Raw genomic sequence first — 16,971 nt, 5'->3', positions numbered from 1 at the left:
AAATGAGGAGCGGTAAATCAAGGCGAGGCCACCCCCAGGGTGCAGCGAGCCCCTATCATGTCAGAGAATGGAAGTCTGCAGGGAGAGCCTGGGCGACAATGGAAGCGGAGGAGGCATTAAGGCAAGTCTCCGTCACACATACTAGATACCGTGAGTGCTCATGTAAGAGTTTGTAACACGCCAAAGCGTGAGGCGCTAGTGAGCGCGCATTAAAGAGAAGGCACCTAACAACATGCAACAGCATTGCAGGGGGAGCCGAGGCAGCTTTACGAGAATTAACCTACTTGGTTAGAAAACCAGCATCGGTGGGAGCCCAGGACAGCAGATCCCTTCCTGGAGTATTGAATAGCTGAGTTCGTGCAAACGGCCGTCCACAAGCTGTCTGTGGCGGGGATGGGCACAGATGGGCAGGACTTGGCTGGACTTGGCGCAGGAGAGGCGCTTCCGCTGCACCTCTCTGCTGCACCACCGTGGGAGCCGTGTAGATGAATAACACATGATATCCCCAGGAGCCAATTGGATTGAGTTTAGGAGGAACAGCAGCAAGGAAAGACTTGCGAGTTGTGTGCAAGGTAGAAATCAAATTTAAGCAACCCTGCCGGGTGCAAGCCGCAAGAGAGATGCACGAGGAATCATTATCTTTTTTTTTTTTAACCAACTTTATTTTCAGTTTTTAAAAACGTGAGATCACAGTTAGCCTTCGGTTACAGCAGGAATACAACCATTATCGACTGTATAAACAAATTAAATATCCTACTAGAACTTTGGCATAGAGACTATTATTGTCTTCCAACTTTCCCCTCGAGTATTTCCACCCTCGCCCACCCTTCCCAGCCCCTTCCCTTAGAGTCATCTGAACCAAACTGAATCAAGGTTATAAACAAAGCAAAGTCGTTTCTGAGCACGTCCCTCCTCCTTGTTTTCTGCTGTCTCTATCTGATATGAATGTTTCTTAGGATCCTGGGTTTGAAGAATTGAGCCTCCCTCTCCCCTACATAATCCTGAAGTGGGTCCCATATGGCTAAGAATTTCTGGTATGTCCCTGACTTTGTGGCGCAAATGTACTCTATCGCCATAACTCCCCATACTTTCATCCACCACCATGGGGCTGTAGGGCCTTCCACTGTCTTCCAACGTTGGGCCACTGTCATCCTTGCTGCAGACAGTAGGTGAGTGATGAGGGCCGCTCTGTTCCCTGAAGCTGCGTATGTCCCTTCTGACACTGCTCCCAGCAGAATGACCTTGGGGGATTGTGGTAGGTCTGCACCTGGTATGTCTCTGATTAAGCTCAGTATTTCTTTCCAATACACTTTTATCCTTGGGCACGACCACCACATATGGAACAGGTCACCTCTTTCTCCACACTGGCGCCAACAATCTGAGGAATACGTGGGGTTCATTTTATGTATTCTACTTGGGGGCAGATACCACCGGTAGCATATCTTATATGCTGATTCCTTGATTGCCGTGGATTTGGATAGTTTGTGAGCCCTCCTCCAGATTTGACTCCATTCCTCCTGTGTAATTTCCTCCCCTATGTCCCGTTCCCAGTCCTTCATATATTGGAGGGTTTCGTCTGCTTGCGATTTATCGAGTAACTTGTACAGTCTAGTGATCCCTTTTCCCTGTGTCCCCTCCCGTATCGTGAGTTCTAGACCTGCTGGGGGGCGTAGCCCAGCCCGCTTTACCTCTGGGTGTGAGATCCAGTGACGTACTTGTATATATTTAAATCTGTGATGCTCGGTGATGCCAAATTTCTGTTTGCATAGTTCAAAGGAAAGAGGGGCTTCATCCTGGTACAAGTCCCGTAAGGACACAGCATCTGCTCCTCGCCAACCGTCCCAGAACTTTTGTTGAAGCCCAGGTGTAAAATCAGGGTTATGTATTATAGGGGACAATGGACCAAGGCCTAGTTTGATCCCCCTGCCATGGATCGCCGTATCCCAGGTGTGAAGTGTCGTTTATGTCGCTTCCAATAGGATACCACCTCTCTCTCGTGCTTTTGGCTTTAGGAATGGTAGCATACATAGCAGGGTGTCAGTCGCGGACTGTTCTATTTCCCCCCAACCTGGGAGGAAGTCTCTACCTGCCCATTTCAGTGCTGGCGCCAATTGGGCCGCTAAGACATATCTCCTTATATCCGGCACACCTAGCCCCCCTAAAAGTGTTGGCGCATCATGATCTTTTTTTGGATTCTCTGCTTCTTATTCCTCCATATGAATTTAAACACTGCTTTTTGGAGTTGTTGAATCATTGTTGTGGGGATCACCACCGGAGTAGAGCTTACCACGTACAGTAGTCTGGGTAACAAGGTCATTTTTATCGCCGCTATCCTAGCGAACCATGCTAATTCCTGGACGTCCCATCTTTGCAAGTCTCCTTGCAAGCGCTTCCATAGGGGAGTGGTGATCGCTTTGAGCAGGTTTTTTATGGATCTAGTGATGCGGATTCCCAGGTATTCCATGGACTGTTTTTCCCACTGTAGGGGGTAGCGTTCCGCTAGGTAAGTTATATTGTCTCTACCCTCAGTTACATTCAGTGCTTTGGATTTGGCGTAATTTATTGTGAACCCTGATGTTTTTTCGAATATCTGCAGTTCTTTAATTACTCTGGGTAACGTGTGCTTTGGGTCTGCCATGTAGAGCATAATATCGTCTGCATATAAGGCTATTTTATGTTGGGTATCCCCTGTTCGCACCCATCTAATACCCGGTCCTCCCTAATCCTGTGGGCAAATGGCTCCATTGCCATGGCGAATATAAGAGGGGAGAGGGGACACCCCTGCCGTGTACCTCTTCGGATATTGAGTCTTTCTGATGTGTAGCCATTTACAATTAGTTGTGTAGATGGATGCCGGTAATTAGCCAGAACCATCTTAGTAAATGTCGGCCCGCAGCCGAAACCTTCTATTACCAGACTAATGTACTCCCAGTCTATGCTGTCATATGCTCGTGTGGCATCTAGTGCAACAATAGCAAATTTCTGGGCGCTCCTGGTGCCCCAGTCTATGATGTCAATTACCCGCCTGACATAATCTTGAGTGTGTCTTCCGCATACGAAGTCCGCCTGATCTGTGTGTATTATCCCGGGCAATACTGTCGCCAACCGATTTGCGAGTATTTTTGCATATAGTTTTGCGTCAGTATTGAGAAGGGCAATGGGGCGGTAACTGGAGCATTCCACCGGGTCTTTCCCCGGCTTTAGGGGAAGAATTGTAATCGAGTGTCCCATATCCTTTGAGGTAGCTCCTTTATCCCTAATTAGGTTGAAAAGGCGAGTGAGGGGGGTTGAGAGCTGTGTCATGAATACCTTGTAGAACCCGTTCCCCAACCCATATGGACCGGGTGCCTTTCCTCTAGGTAGCGCTGCTATCACGTCACCTACTTCTTGTGTTGTGAAAGGGGCTCCTAATTGTTCTTTTTGCTGTTCAGAGATCTGTGGCAGTTTTATGGCTGACAGATAGGACATTTGTTCTGCTGTGTTCAGGTTCCCACTGGACATCTGGTTTTTGTAAAAGTGGACCATCGTTTCTAGTTTCTCATTATCTCCCATTTGCAATTCCCCTCTACTATTTCTTAGTCGGGTAATGTGGTGCGCGCCTTCTGTTTGCGTAATTTGGCTGCCAAGAATTTGCTCGCTTCCCCCCGTGTATGCAATATGATTGTTTAGTGTTTAGCAATATTTGCGCTGTTCTGTCCGCCATATGGTTTTCTAATTTGGTTCTAGCTTTTTTGAGGTCTCGCCAGGCTCTGGGCGTCTGACTGGTCTTATGGAGTTTCTAAGCATTTCTTACCTTTTCTTCTAATTTCTGCGTTATGAGGGCTTTCTCTCTGTAGTATTGCGTTGCTTGAGCTATGAATTCCCCTCTAATAACTGCTTTCCCCGCATCCCATACTACCCGCCAATCCACCTCACCATTGTCATTCTCCTGGAAGTAATTTCTTATGACTTCCCCCATATGTTCCCTAAGCGCTATGTCCCTAAGGATTGTTTCATTCAGCCTCCATTGTGGGCGGGGTCTCTTTATTTTCTGCAGTTCTATGCAGGTTACCACTGGGGCATGGTCTGAAAGGTATTGGACCTCGATTTCTATTTTCTTGACATAGGGGATCAGGGTGAATGACACTAGGATTGTGTCAATTCTAGAATATCCCCTGTGTACTGCCGAGTAGTGTGTATATTCCCTGCTTCTGGGTGGAAGAACCGCCATGTCTCTATCACCTCCAAGTCTCTGAAGAGTTTTCCCAGGGCCTGTCTAGTTCGCTGGTCTGCAGCTGTCAGGGGGAGTGTTTTATCTATTTTTGGGTCCATAACACAGTTAAAGTCACCGCCTATTATCACTCTGCCCTCACACCATCCCCCAACCTTTTGGAGTAGTTTGGGAATATACTGGTCCTGTTTTTCATTGGGGACATATACTGCTATAATTGTGTACATATGGCCATTGATGGTACCCTTCACACCTAAGTATCTACCCTCCCGATCCTTCATGATATGTTGTTTGTGGAAGCCCAAGTCTCTGCTACATAGGATTGCCACCCCTTTCGTTTTAGACTGGCTTGAGGCAAAAAACTGAAGAGGGAATGATCTACTACGCATCCTTCTCTCATCCTGCTGGAGCAGGTGTTTCTCCTGTAGGATTGCTATTTTCGTTTGCATGGCTTCCAGCCTACCCAGAATCGATCGTCTTTTAGCAGGGGAATTTAGTCCCTGGACATTAAGCGAGATTATGTTCACTTCATCCATTGCTCTCTAGGAGATGGGGATCGGCAAATTGGATCCTGTGACTTAGGAATCATTATATTAAGTATAGAATGTATAGGGTAGGGTTTGATCTGCTTGTGTGCTGTGAATGCATGGCGATCTATGTTATAGGTGAGTCTAACAAGTAAAGATGCGGAAACAAGCTCAAATCCCTGAATGCCGGATCAAAGCTGTTAACTGGTTGAGTCGGCTATGGCTGGGGTCTCGAGAAACTGTGCCTCTAAAACTCCTGCAATATAATGGCGTGTGTTATAAAAGGATTAATTTGACCGAAACATATGGTCTACTCACTAAAATAGAGAGGGTCTAGCAAGTCAACTATTAAATGGCAACAGAGAAGATGTATTATAATTCCTCTTACCACAGATCTATGGTGCATGTCGATCTTCGGAGAGGATGCTGCGCACTGTTGTCTGGTGTGTCAAGTCAGTAGCTCTGGACACCTGCAAACAGTAATGTGTCTCCTTAACGTAAACGTATACTCCATATAAGCGCTCCAAAGGCTATGGATAATCTGCAATATTGGATATAATCTTACTATAAAAGCAGGGTCGGCAGTGCTTAGTTCTCGGGGGTGGATTACAGCGCCGCCTGTTGGAAAGGGAACACACAAATATGCATGTTATATATCTTGTGTTGCTGGCATACTACGAGTGAGACTAAATGTATAGCTCTACGGTGGATTCATAACGTGAGTGTGTCTTACCTGGTGGACACATCTCATGATTGAAAGGCGTGCTATTCAGTGGGAAACTAAGCGAAACCCTAAACTGCTTGTAAGGTTGGCGCGTCCAAGGGTATTACCATGGCAACCAAAGCGCAAATGTTATAACAGGAAACCACGGGTAACTATCTTAAAGTGGTTCTTTTTTGAGGTTCACCACCTTCCACACAAAATGTCCTTGCTCCTACCCACCTCATTGCTCCTCCTCGTCGCCACATCACATGCTCATACCTCCACCCACCTTGAGCTTAGCTCCTGTACATTGGTGGCCTCTGCAATACCACCCTGCCTTGGACCCAATTTCCCCACACAGATCTTCCTGGTCTTACTGTGGTGGCCTGTATGTGTTATCCTCTGCCCTCCTGATAACCTCCAAATGTTCCCTCAACCCCTCCAGATGATTCTCACCAACCTCCTTATGATGTTTCCCATCCTCCTCTTGATGACGCCTCCCAAGCTCCCCCTCTTCATGATCTTTTTTACCCCTCATGCCTCTGAGTTGCACATTGCTCCAGGCTGCCTCATCTCACTACAACCTGCTCCAAAAAACCCACACTGCCTGACTGAGGCTTTGGGCTTCTGTAAGCCTGTGATCCCTCCTTTGGGTTTGACATTCCTGTAAGGGTGTGCACCTGTGCCTGGGAATGAGTGAGGTTCTGTGATTGGCTGTCCCAGATTGGATCACCTGTGTGCGTTTGTGGCTGGGCTAAGTCTGTAAAGATCTTTTCCAACATTTGCATTTCTCCCCTGGTGGTATCCCAGACACGTTGTGGTTTTTCTGTGATGTCTTGTGGGTTTGGCGCAGATTTTTACTCTTTTGTGAGGGTTTGATATGCACAAGGGTTTGTGCATTGTGGTGCTGCCCGTAAACAGATGCCCTATCTTTCTGTAGAGTGGGCTAGCAAAGTGAGTTGCATAGGAAACTAAATGTGTTTCTGAGGGTCATAAGGGCTCACCAAGGAAGCCTTGGTGAAAAGTGAAACGTCTCCCAGATGCCAGAGCAGGCTTGCCAACTGAGCCACAGAGGAAAGTGAAATGTGTTCCTGGTACTGAAATAGACTTGCTGAGCAAGCTCAGGAGAAAAATGTAATGGGCCCTTGATGCCAAAGCATGCTTTTACTTTTCTATGGCAAGGAATAGATTTCCTTTCCTGCATAGTTTTCCCTCACACGCAGTGTTGGGGTTTCTTAAATGGGCAGCAGTTCTAGATTCCTTAAGTGAATAGTGTCTTTAAAGGAGTTCCTGTGACTGTTCCCTGCTCTGAGATGGAGACTAAGTGAGGGAGGCCAGGCAGTCCTCCCCACACGACCCCAGGGACCATCATCCCCTGGCTCTGGAAGGCACCATTTCCCATGCTGCACCCCACTAGATGACCTCAGAACTAGGCTTGGGGTTTTCTTGCAGTGTTCTAATACAAGGCTGTTTAAGTTATTCCCTTTAAAATATATTATAACTGTGCTTGTAGAAAATATTATTTTAGTTGTACTTACTTATATTCTAAAGGTTTAACTTTCAGAAGAGTCTGCTCCTAGATAAGGTTGGGTGTAAACAGAATTTCAAAGAGACCAATAATTCATGTAAGCTTAGAAAGGAAGACCTAGCACTTGTCTGGGCATATCCTTGATGATGTGTGTTTAGCAGGCTCTCTAACGAGGAAGACGGATGTGGTACTTGGCTGCGAATATGAATAGGCCAGAGCAGCCTCTGAATGTTTATTTGAGCAGGATATACAATCTGGAATAGAGAAAGCTTACTTGGCTGCCCTACTGAGTAGATAAAAGCAGCGTTTGCTCCAATGTGTTTAGTCAGTGCTGCTGTCAGAGGAGAGAACTCTGCATTGCTTTCTCCACCATCCCAATCTTAGTGTGAGCTTTTAGAGTTAGTTTTATACTAAAGGCATCTTTGAGTTGTACATATAACTATAGAACTTCTTTTGGATCTTCCACATAACTATCTGGGCTTCGCCTCACATGAACTCTGTGGTACCTGGCATTCTTTGAAGAAACCCTGTGTTTTGCTTTGGAGAGACCAGATCTTAGCCAGCACAATATCAGCCAATCCTGCAAATATTCTAACTTAAGGGTGTCTATGTCAGAGTGTTGATTTGGACATTCTGATGAACCTTCCAAAGAGGACCTTTTTTCCTGAAACACTCAAGTTGGGGCAGCTTTTCAGCAACTGGGTATCGGAGATGTGAAAAAAAATCTCTTCATTTTGGGATATAGCAGCAATGTCTAATTCCCAGCGATTGCAGAGCTCCATTGGATTGTGTGGGCTGTTAAAGAGTATTGTGTAGTCAGATGCTGCTCTTACTTAACGTCCTGCCAGGCACATGTCCTGACGACCAATTGGACCATTCATAAGGGTGCCTGCCTCTATCCACACTCACAAAAATCAAGTAGCAGCACACAACCACTTTCCTGGCACAAATATGCTGCTTGTTTCTTGGAACATCCTGCAATCTGGAAGGAGTAGTGTGCTTCGACTTGGATGGCCTCCCCTCTGTCTTCAGACCATTCTCAGCTTTTGTGTGCTCAAAGTCCCACAAAAGCTGTCAAAGCTCTTTAAGGCCATGCATCTAGGTAAATTTAGCAGACTGAGTAGGAGGCTTTTATAGCAGTCTTTGCTGTAACAGAGCTTTTCATAGAAAGTTTTATGAACTTACTCCAAAACCATTATATGCCCATTTCCTATATTGGAGTTAAGAAAACCCCATGCCGTTTATTTTTTCAGAAATCTAATTCCCAGAGCATTGCATCTTTGAAATGCAAAACATACTTTTCTTTTAGGTGACCCGAGATAATTTCTGACTAAAACAGTTTTCCGTTTCATTTGAAACTGTTAGAACTCAACAGTGACTCGTTTATTCAGGAGTGTTTGCATTGTAGCATGCAGACCTTTCTCTCTTTTTACATTTACTTTGTTTTATTAAAATGTCCTTTTACCATGTGGATTTTTGTCTGGATCTCAAATAGTGTTACATTATCTTTTTCTAGGTAACTGAAGGATTCACCACTTAGAAACCGTTTAACATCAAGTGACTCAACCATGCTACCCCTAACCTGGATTTAATCCATACACTTGGATACAAACTATTCCCATAGCTTATCCCAAGAATGATCTCCTAAGGTCTCTTTTCAGTCTATGCTTAAACTGTCTCAGGGATTTAAAAATCCTACCCGAATATACCACACTTCCCTCCCACAATTGCTCTCTGTGGGGTTTTTAGCCTGGACCAACAAGCCCATATAAAAACCTTTGTCATAACCGGGAACTAGCTGGCAGCACACCAAAGAAGATTGTTGTGTTACATTGGATAAGACTACTGTGATAAACTCATGGTGACAACAAGTAAGACGGACACCAGTGATCACAGTTCAAGGGTGATTATTGAACAATGAATGCTGTATGCAGGGTGGAAAAACGTCTAAACCTAAATCTAAGCTGGGAGCAAGCGTCAACCATCAAATGAAAAATAAGGCAGTCCTAGTGGCGTTGTGTCAAAATAAAATGGGCCTATACTAAGAAACCTATTGCCAAAACCTCACAAATAATACAAAAAGGGGTGTGGGATAGTTCTCAGGAAAAGAAAGAAGTGTTCTCAAATGATATGTCAGGATGCTATAGCCTGGGTCTTCCTTCCCCACGTTTCCAGAACAGTGTAAGATGAAAGCTTGAAGCACAGTACAGTTCCTGGCTTCTCCAGCACGAGACGACAGTTCGTATGGCAGCTCTCAGGACACACTCTTTGGCTTTTCTAGCATGAGATGATAGTTCAGCTTTTAACCCTCAAACTTTCAGTTATCAGGGCCGTCGTTGGCCACGTCTCGTTTCACTTGAAAGTCTCTTGCCTTCGACAACCTGACGTGTTCAAACAACCAAACAAAAGTTCCTTTAACAAATGAAAGTTCTTTTCTAAGGATAGCCGGGTAATGGGTTCACTCCTGGGTTCCCCTCTTCTGGGTTGTTGACCATTTTCACTTGTTTATCACAGTTTTTACATAGGGTGACTATTTCACCCCTGGGTCACCCTCTTCTGGGCGCTGACCCTTCTCAATCATATTCCCCAAAAATAAATAACAGTTCCTTTATCAGTCAATTTTGGGTGATAGCTTCACCCCTCGATCTCCCTCAGTCGGCCTCGGACCCCTCTTGCCTTTTGCAGGATATTCTCTTCCCTCAGTTTCTCACTGTCTTTTGTTTGGGTGACGCCTTCACCCCTGGATCTCCCTCAGTTGGGCTCGGATCCCTCTTGATTTAATGGGATTCAGTTCCCTTGATTTCTCAAAGTTCACTTTTACTGTGGGATTCACATTCCTTGTTCTCACACTGCTTGTATACCAAAGTCTTTAAATTGTACAGGGATTTTGCTTGACCGTCTGAATGACCACTTTGACCTATTTCGCCGGCCCTCCTATGGCCTTCTGGTACTTGTAGTTTCTCTCATATGGGGCTCAACCAAAGTCACTTGAGTTAGCACCCACATGGTGCCACTTTCCATCTGCAGCTGGTTTCCATTTCACACTTTTAACAGTACATTCAAAGTTCATCAGCTTTGGTTCATAACTTGCCACTTTGCCATTCTCAATCCTCACAGCCCAGTTTTTATCAGTTCTTCCCTCGACTCACCGGCCTTGATGAACCGCTTGGCTTTTGGCTTCTCTGGAGTCAAAGCCGATACCAGAGGCGCTGAAGCTTCCCTCACTCCTGCCTATCAGCATAGGCTTGCCCCATTTATATCTGCTGCAGGACACTTGTGCTATTGTTCGCAGTCTTAGGTTTTCCTCCATGAAGGTTCTGCTGGCCTGGGACGAAAAGGGCATGGTCACTTCCCTCCTCGCCACCTTCTCGATTCCTGCTGCCCTTCTCCTTCTCTTGAACTGCTGCGTCGTAACCGTCTCGTTGCGCTGTCTGTTGTACTCGCCTTGCTTGTACTGTGCTTTCTGACTCCACCTTTTATCCCTGTGGGGAAAGGAAAGGGCCATCAGGTGTATGTGTGATTCTGACTTTGCCTGACCCTTGTATTGGGAGATGTCGGGTAAACGGCACTGGTGTTAATCCATTGTACTTTGTGTTGTGCGAAAGCGTTGGAGTAAAAAAAAAAAAAAGGATCCCGCTCCCTGAGGACCCTCCCATCCAGGTGATCCCCCCTCACTGGTACACCCCAGGAACTGGATTCAATAGCGATGGCCGTGTCCTGGCCATCTGGATTGTGATGCATGTTGCTGCCCCTTATTGCATTGTGCTGGTATCCCCACTTAAAAACCTCCTTCTGAATGTACTTTGTTCTCTCATAGGCTAGCGTTGACTGCAATGAACAAATATGAGCAAGCAATAACCAGTTATCAAAAAGCACTGGATCTAGAACCCGAGAATGACTCCTACAAGTCGAATTTAAAAATGGCGCAACAGAAATTAAGAGATATTTCAAGTCCAGTAAGTAATCTTTTTTTTCTGTAGACGTTTTAAGTATGATCTAGCATTTTCTGAAGTTCTTGATGCCTATTTATTTTTAGACAGAGACTGGATGTGGTTTTGACATGGCAAGCCTCATCAACAACCCAGCCTTCGTTAGCATGGTGAGTATGTTCAGAGTTGGTTCAACGATCTCAAGACACTCCCACAGCGCCCCCTACACAGCCTAAAGAGCTAGAACAATATAAACCTGAAAGAATAAAAAGGCAGGACGGTGTTTCACAGGTTATGACACTGTTTCCTGGAAGTAACCATCCCCACACTGCTCACAATCCTAGTAGGTTTGTGTGATGGTCCTTTTCACAGCGGTAAGCAGAGCAAATCATGTTCACACTACCAAGTGTGGTACTCACCTGGCTTGAAGCTCATATGCTCATTTAGCGAGGTGTGGGGAAAATTCCAGAACAATGTAGAAGACAAAAGGAAAAGTGATATATAGTGCACTGTGAAACAATATTGCTCCTCTGACCTATCCCAAAGCTACCCATATAAAATATCTGCCATCATAAATAAAATGTTTCAGAGATAAACTCCATTTGTTATGTTATCATCTCTGCTTCATCTCAAAGACAGAACAGGTTTTGTACTCCTAAATATTAAATATGCTAGTTCCCCTTACTATTCAATCAAGTTAATAAACGACTTATACAATGGAGCAAAACAAAACTCTTTAGATATTCACACATGGAAATGCAAGTGATATTGAATTAATTATTATTAAATAAACTTCTAGAAAACCATTAAAAGCATTATTGAGCAAAATCTAAGCCAAACCTCCTCAATGTTGGATAACACGCAAGAACAAAACAGATTTCTTTTTCAGCAACAAGATACGCTCAATAAGATTTTCTTTTCAAACTGACCATCAGCGGTCATCATAAATGGCTTTGTTTATTGAATGTTAGGCTGCAATGCATTAAATACAACAAAACTGATTCTGCCACAATCAATACATCACTGAATGGCAGCACACAGTTAGAGCCCACCCCCCAAAGCTTGAAAAGCGGCAACTAGAACCTCCCCTCCCATCTATTTCGTCACAATGGAAAGATTTAATTGAAGACCCAAATTTAGACGGATGTCTACAAAATAAATGGCATTTCCTTTTTGAAGATGTCATCTTTATAATAGGTCTGATTGATAATGCACTCAATAATTGAATACAATATTTGAATGGGAGCCTTTATAATCCAAGCCTGCACCAGGCATAGTGCAAAACGAGCAGGTTTCATAATTTTACTTGGGTGAAGCAGAAATTCATTTCTGCAACCTGAAGACAAGGGTACTGAACGAACTGCAGACAATAGCCAGGAGATGTAAAGACCTTGGACATTGTAAGAGACTTTCCTTTGCTTGTTATCTCATCTTGTGAACTGTAAACATCTTTGTCAGTCGCTTTGTGCATCCCTCATGACTGTCCTGTTACAACCGTCAATTCCCAGTTTTCATAGAAATGATAAAAAATAAATATAACAGAATTTAAGGTCAGTTCTTGTGTTTTTCTAGGCAGCAAGTTTAATGCAGAATCCTCAAGTGCAACAACTGTAAGTGCTTATAGAGCAATAATGATCTAGTTTATGATGTACGCATTTCGATGAATCTCTGAATGTCAACATGAGCATGCTTTGATTTTCCAGGATGTCAGGGATGATGTCAAGTGCTGTTGGTGGCCCAGCTGCTGGTGTTGGCGGCCTAACGGACCTTTCCAGTCTTATACAAGCGTAAGTCTTCACAACATATCTCTGTGTCAGCCTTGCAGCAATTAAGGAACTACGCAAAATGCATTTCTTAAATCAAATCTGTTTTTGGATGTTAAACTCCGGTCCAAGGGCTGCAAACATGTCAGATTTCGAGGAAATGCATCATTAATATTCGTAAAATAAAACTTGCAGAATCAGGCATTATAGTGCTGCGGATTATAACGCGCCACCAATATAACAAGCCACATTGCAGGGAATTTCACAGAATATGTATCTGTAAGTGCAGTATTTGCAGTGATACATGCACTTTAAGCCAACAAATAAACAGAACATGCACCTTGACACTTGGAAGGAAGATTACTGATGCATGTAACGTGTAGCGTCCATATGTAGAAAGAAGAACAAAGTCGGAAAAACGGTTTGTCAAGGTAGTGTGACTTGTAGGAGGCAGCCTAAATTGAGTACTCTGCACGGACACTGGAAGCAGACGGGATGCGTTACGTGAGCTAATACTAAGCCCTACATATTGTACCCACGAAATGTAACGCTTATGACAGAGAAATTAAAAAAAAAAACACATTTTGTGTCTCCTGTGAAACGCTAGTAACAGCCGTGTATATGTAAACGTCAGACAAGAGTAGCAACGTTTTACCTTAAAGTGTGCAGAAATGCTTTTAAATGGTGACCAATTATTTGCAGTTTACTTATGAATGCAGGCGTTTACTTCGCACTTGCAGCTCTCTTCTAGTGAGGTCATGGCCGCCATATTTTAGTAATTTTTATTGCCTTCACTCAGCAGCCAATTTAGAGACCATTCCATACGTACTCCGGGAAACGTATTCCAATCTACTAGCCATACCTAAAAGATTCACATAGGGAGTGGTGCATTTACAAATACCTCAGTTGGCTGACTGGTCCAGAGACACATGCAACACTTTTGCTAAGCAAAAAACATTTCACATTATGTTCTGTCTGATGTTGCAGGGTGAAAAGGTTGGTAAAAGAAAGTCACAACATAGATCATTCTCAAAACGAAGACAAAAATGTAACATTCTAAACTTCAGTGGTTGAAGGAACAGTATGCATGGAAGGTGGGTCTGGAATTTCCATCTTATCTAAAAGCCCATAAACTCCTGGAAGCAGGGAACCCATAACCATTCAGTTGGAGTTCACAAACAAAAAGAAAAACAAATGCTTTTCACATGTAACTGTTAAATTAGGCCCAGGCAGTTTTAAGCTAGGCTCCAGTAGTTTCCTAAAATTACAGATGTTATTTTAAAAGGCGTATTTAAGTTTGAAACACACATAATTGGGAAACCGTGTCAGCATTGCATTTTCCTCACACAGGGTCTAAAATTGTGCTTTGCAGCCTATGTGTAGTTCCAGGACGTTGTAGTGATTCCATTGCAGCTGCTAAGGCTTCTTGGCTGGTGTACAATGCAGTACTACAAATCCTGCTCTCCCTGTTTAACTGGTGCAGTTTCCAATGTTGCCTTTGTGTGCCTCAGGCTTCACAATGGTTTCCTGACTTGCATAGTGTGACACATGACAAATTCGTTACTCATTTTCTAACGTTGCAGTGTCACATGCTTGGTAATGGGTGCCAGTCAATTGAGCTTAGATGCCCAAGATTTCCATCATCTGTGTCATGTGTCCCTCACACATTAGAGGTTGTGAATAGTGTCTGACAGCTGTCGGTGGGAAATGTTGCATCTTTATGGAAGCTATGACGGGCAATACATATGTCATGAATTTTCAGTCCAGAGAGACCAACGCACATGAGGAAATTGACTCTTAAAATGTTTTTAAAGACATTTAGGCTGATAGGTGCACATGATGCTGCAGTACAGGCTTTGACTGTGAAAGGACATTTCAAGGCTCTACTGTTGTCCTTTCCTGTCAGGAGAGGGTGTGGGAGAAAGCATTTTCTGTGGCTGGTTTAATGTGTCAATGCATGCTTGCCAGAAGTAACCACAGTAATCTGGAAACAACATTTCCCAGGAGGCTATGGGGGATATTTCGGGTGTGATTGAAGTGTAGATCTCTAGTCCTACCTGCTGTCTACTAAGAAAGGCCATTTATGCAACAACATCACTTGTGCCTCTTGCTGCTGGCAAATGCTTTTGGGATGACAACTGTAAGCTGCTGCAGGGCTTTTGGTATGGGAACCTTAAGCGGCTGCAAGGCATCCCTGCTTTGTTTTTCTGTGCTTTGAAACATTACTCCAAGAAGGGTGATAATCTAAAGGGGTTCCATGGATAGAATGTGTTTTCATGCAAATAATTGGTCCTTGTTGTTGGTACTAGCACACATCTAGCCCATAACTTGACGATACATCAAGAACATTTTGCCACTGAGAAGGAAACGTAATGCCCCATCCATCTGCCACTTAGTTCATGGTACACAAATAAAGGTAGGCCATGCCCATGAATGCCATCCTTCAAACTAATTACATACAATATGGGCTTAGTGGGATTATTGAAATCTGACCTGTGCTTGCTAATGGGCATGGATGCAAGGTGCACTGGTTAAATATTCCCAGTGACAGAAAGCTAGAAAGGCTGCACGGCAAAGGTGGTATGAGCCATGACAGAAAAAAGGAAGGAATAGTAACATGATGTCTATTAGGATCTACAAATGCAAATGTGTTAATACAAAGTTTAGATTTCTCATCCCCTTTTTTTGCTGTCCACACTGATGCGCGACAAGGCTCTTCTTACATTGACTGATCTCCATAACCCTCTCCAATGCAGTGGGCAGCAGTTCGCACAGCAGATGCAGCAGCAGAACCCTGAGCTAATCGAGCAGCTGAGAAACCATGTTCGCAGCAGATCATTCAGTAGCAGCACCGAAGAGCATTCCTGACACAAAACAGGCAGGTGTTTCACAGCTACACCTTTCAGTGCAACAGTACCATGTGTTACAAGGTACCAATAAATAATAATATGACTATAGAGTACAAAACTATGTATTGTCCTATTTACAGCTTCCTACTTGTAGGACTTTGCCCCCCCCACTCACTCTGCCACATTTTCTAATGCACCCTAACAATGAACTCCTAGGGCCAGATTCACAAATATGTGTACTGGAGCAAATCAGGAGATATCCCGAGCATCTCCAATGTGTTACAGCAACATAATACCTGATTCACAAAGCCTACATTTAGAGCATTTCTGAGATGCCCTTGAGCAAACCTTTGTGAACTGTTTTTGCATAAGAGTGTTTCAAATATGCTCCAGGAAACTCCATGTCTGCGCCAGTTTTAGGACTTTTGAATCGGAAATGAGATTACAGGAGCAAATCTGACATGCTCAGGGGCGCTCCTGATTTCCTGCAGTGCAAATGTTTGTGAATCATGCCCATATCATTCAACCTACTGAACCATTTGCCAAAATGGCACCGATGTTACACGGAAATATAGGTATACCTATTTCTTTTAGTTCAAGTTCCTGTTTTGTTGTCTTTCACTTTGCATACACAGGGGTCCATCATCCCGCAACCCTGAAATTATAGGTTAGATACTCAATGATGTAAGTGAAGGTCCATCTTTTAAAGATCATTTTTATTTTGATGCCTAAAAGATTTTCTATTCAAGACTATAGAATGGGATGTTTGAAGAAGATTGCTATCCAAGTTTTGCAGCAGTATGTGGCGTGCGGGGAGTGGGGGTCGGGGGCGGATGGGAGGCAGGTGTAGACCTGCACAGCAATATTCCTTTTCTTGAACCGTTTCTTACTTTGAAAAACTTGACCTGCCTCTTGCCTGTCTCCAGCATGCCCTGCTTACCTGAACTTGGGATCACCCGAGATGCGCCACTGTGGGCTAATGGATGTTGGTAGGAAAGGTAGTGGTAGGGAGTACCCAATCGACCTAGGAAATAAACACTGGGTTATAATAACTTTAAACACACACAAGGAAAGGCAGAAAAAGAAATGCTGGCATACTGTTCCTTTAGATGAAATGTAGATTTTTTCTTTTACCCAGTAGACCAGCAATTTTTACCTTTTGTTATGAAAAGTGGGAATCGCAAGACACGATTTACAAATCCTATAACTATAACCAGGCAGCTGTGTCACTAAATAAAGAGTTCCTACCACAAAAGTTAAAAATATAAAACTTCTTGAAAAAATATAAAACAGTCCTTGAACATATACAAAAAGTGTCCTTATAGTACACTGTAACTGTATTACAAAACCCTTACTTGGGAGACAGCCTGGCCAGGGCTGTCTTAAGATCATTTCCTACCGTAGTTCTTGAATTTGTTGTGGGTACTGGGTGTTTATCAGGCAAGCACAGCAGCGGCATTCT

General features: G+C 43.9%; 1 protein-coding gene across 6 annotated transcripts in view; it reads left to right on the top strand.

Annotated features, from left to right (window-relative positions):
* Positions 1-16,971, top strand: part of SGTB (small glutamine rich tetratricopeptide repeat co-chaperone beta) — a 792,782-nt gene that overhangs the window by 682,651 nt on the left and 93,160 nt on the right. For 5 of the 6 annotated variants that reach the window (XM_069627365.1, XM_069627364.1, XM_069627366.1 and 2 more), the window contains 5 exons: positions 10,786-10,924; positions 11,005-11,067; positions 12,470-12,507; positions 12,601-12,684; positions 15,417-15,538. In XM_069627365.1, the coding sequence (XP_069483466.1) occupies positions 10,786-10,924; positions 11,005-11,067; positions 12,470-12,507; positions 12,601-12,684; positions 15,417-15,528 (436 nt within the window). In that variant the 3' untranslated portion in view covers positions 15,529-15,538. Of the gene's footprint in view, positions 1-10,785; positions 10,925-11,004; positions 11,068-12,469; positions 12,508-12,600; positions 12,685-15,416; positions 15,591-16,971 lie in introns of all 6 variants that reach the window. The other variant, XR_011280637.1, reaches the window with a different exon arrangement.

This window comes from Ambystoma mexicanum, chromosome 6p (assembly GCF_040938575.1).
Source record: "Ambystoma mexicanum isolate Mex_15411 chromosome 6p, UKY_AmexF1_1, whole genome shotgun sequence".
Lineage (NCBI taxonomy): Eukaryota > Metazoa > Chordata > Amphibia > Caudata > Ambystomatidae > Ambystoma > Ambystoma mexicanum.
This window is presented reverse-complemented; position numbering and strand designations above follow the sequence as displayed.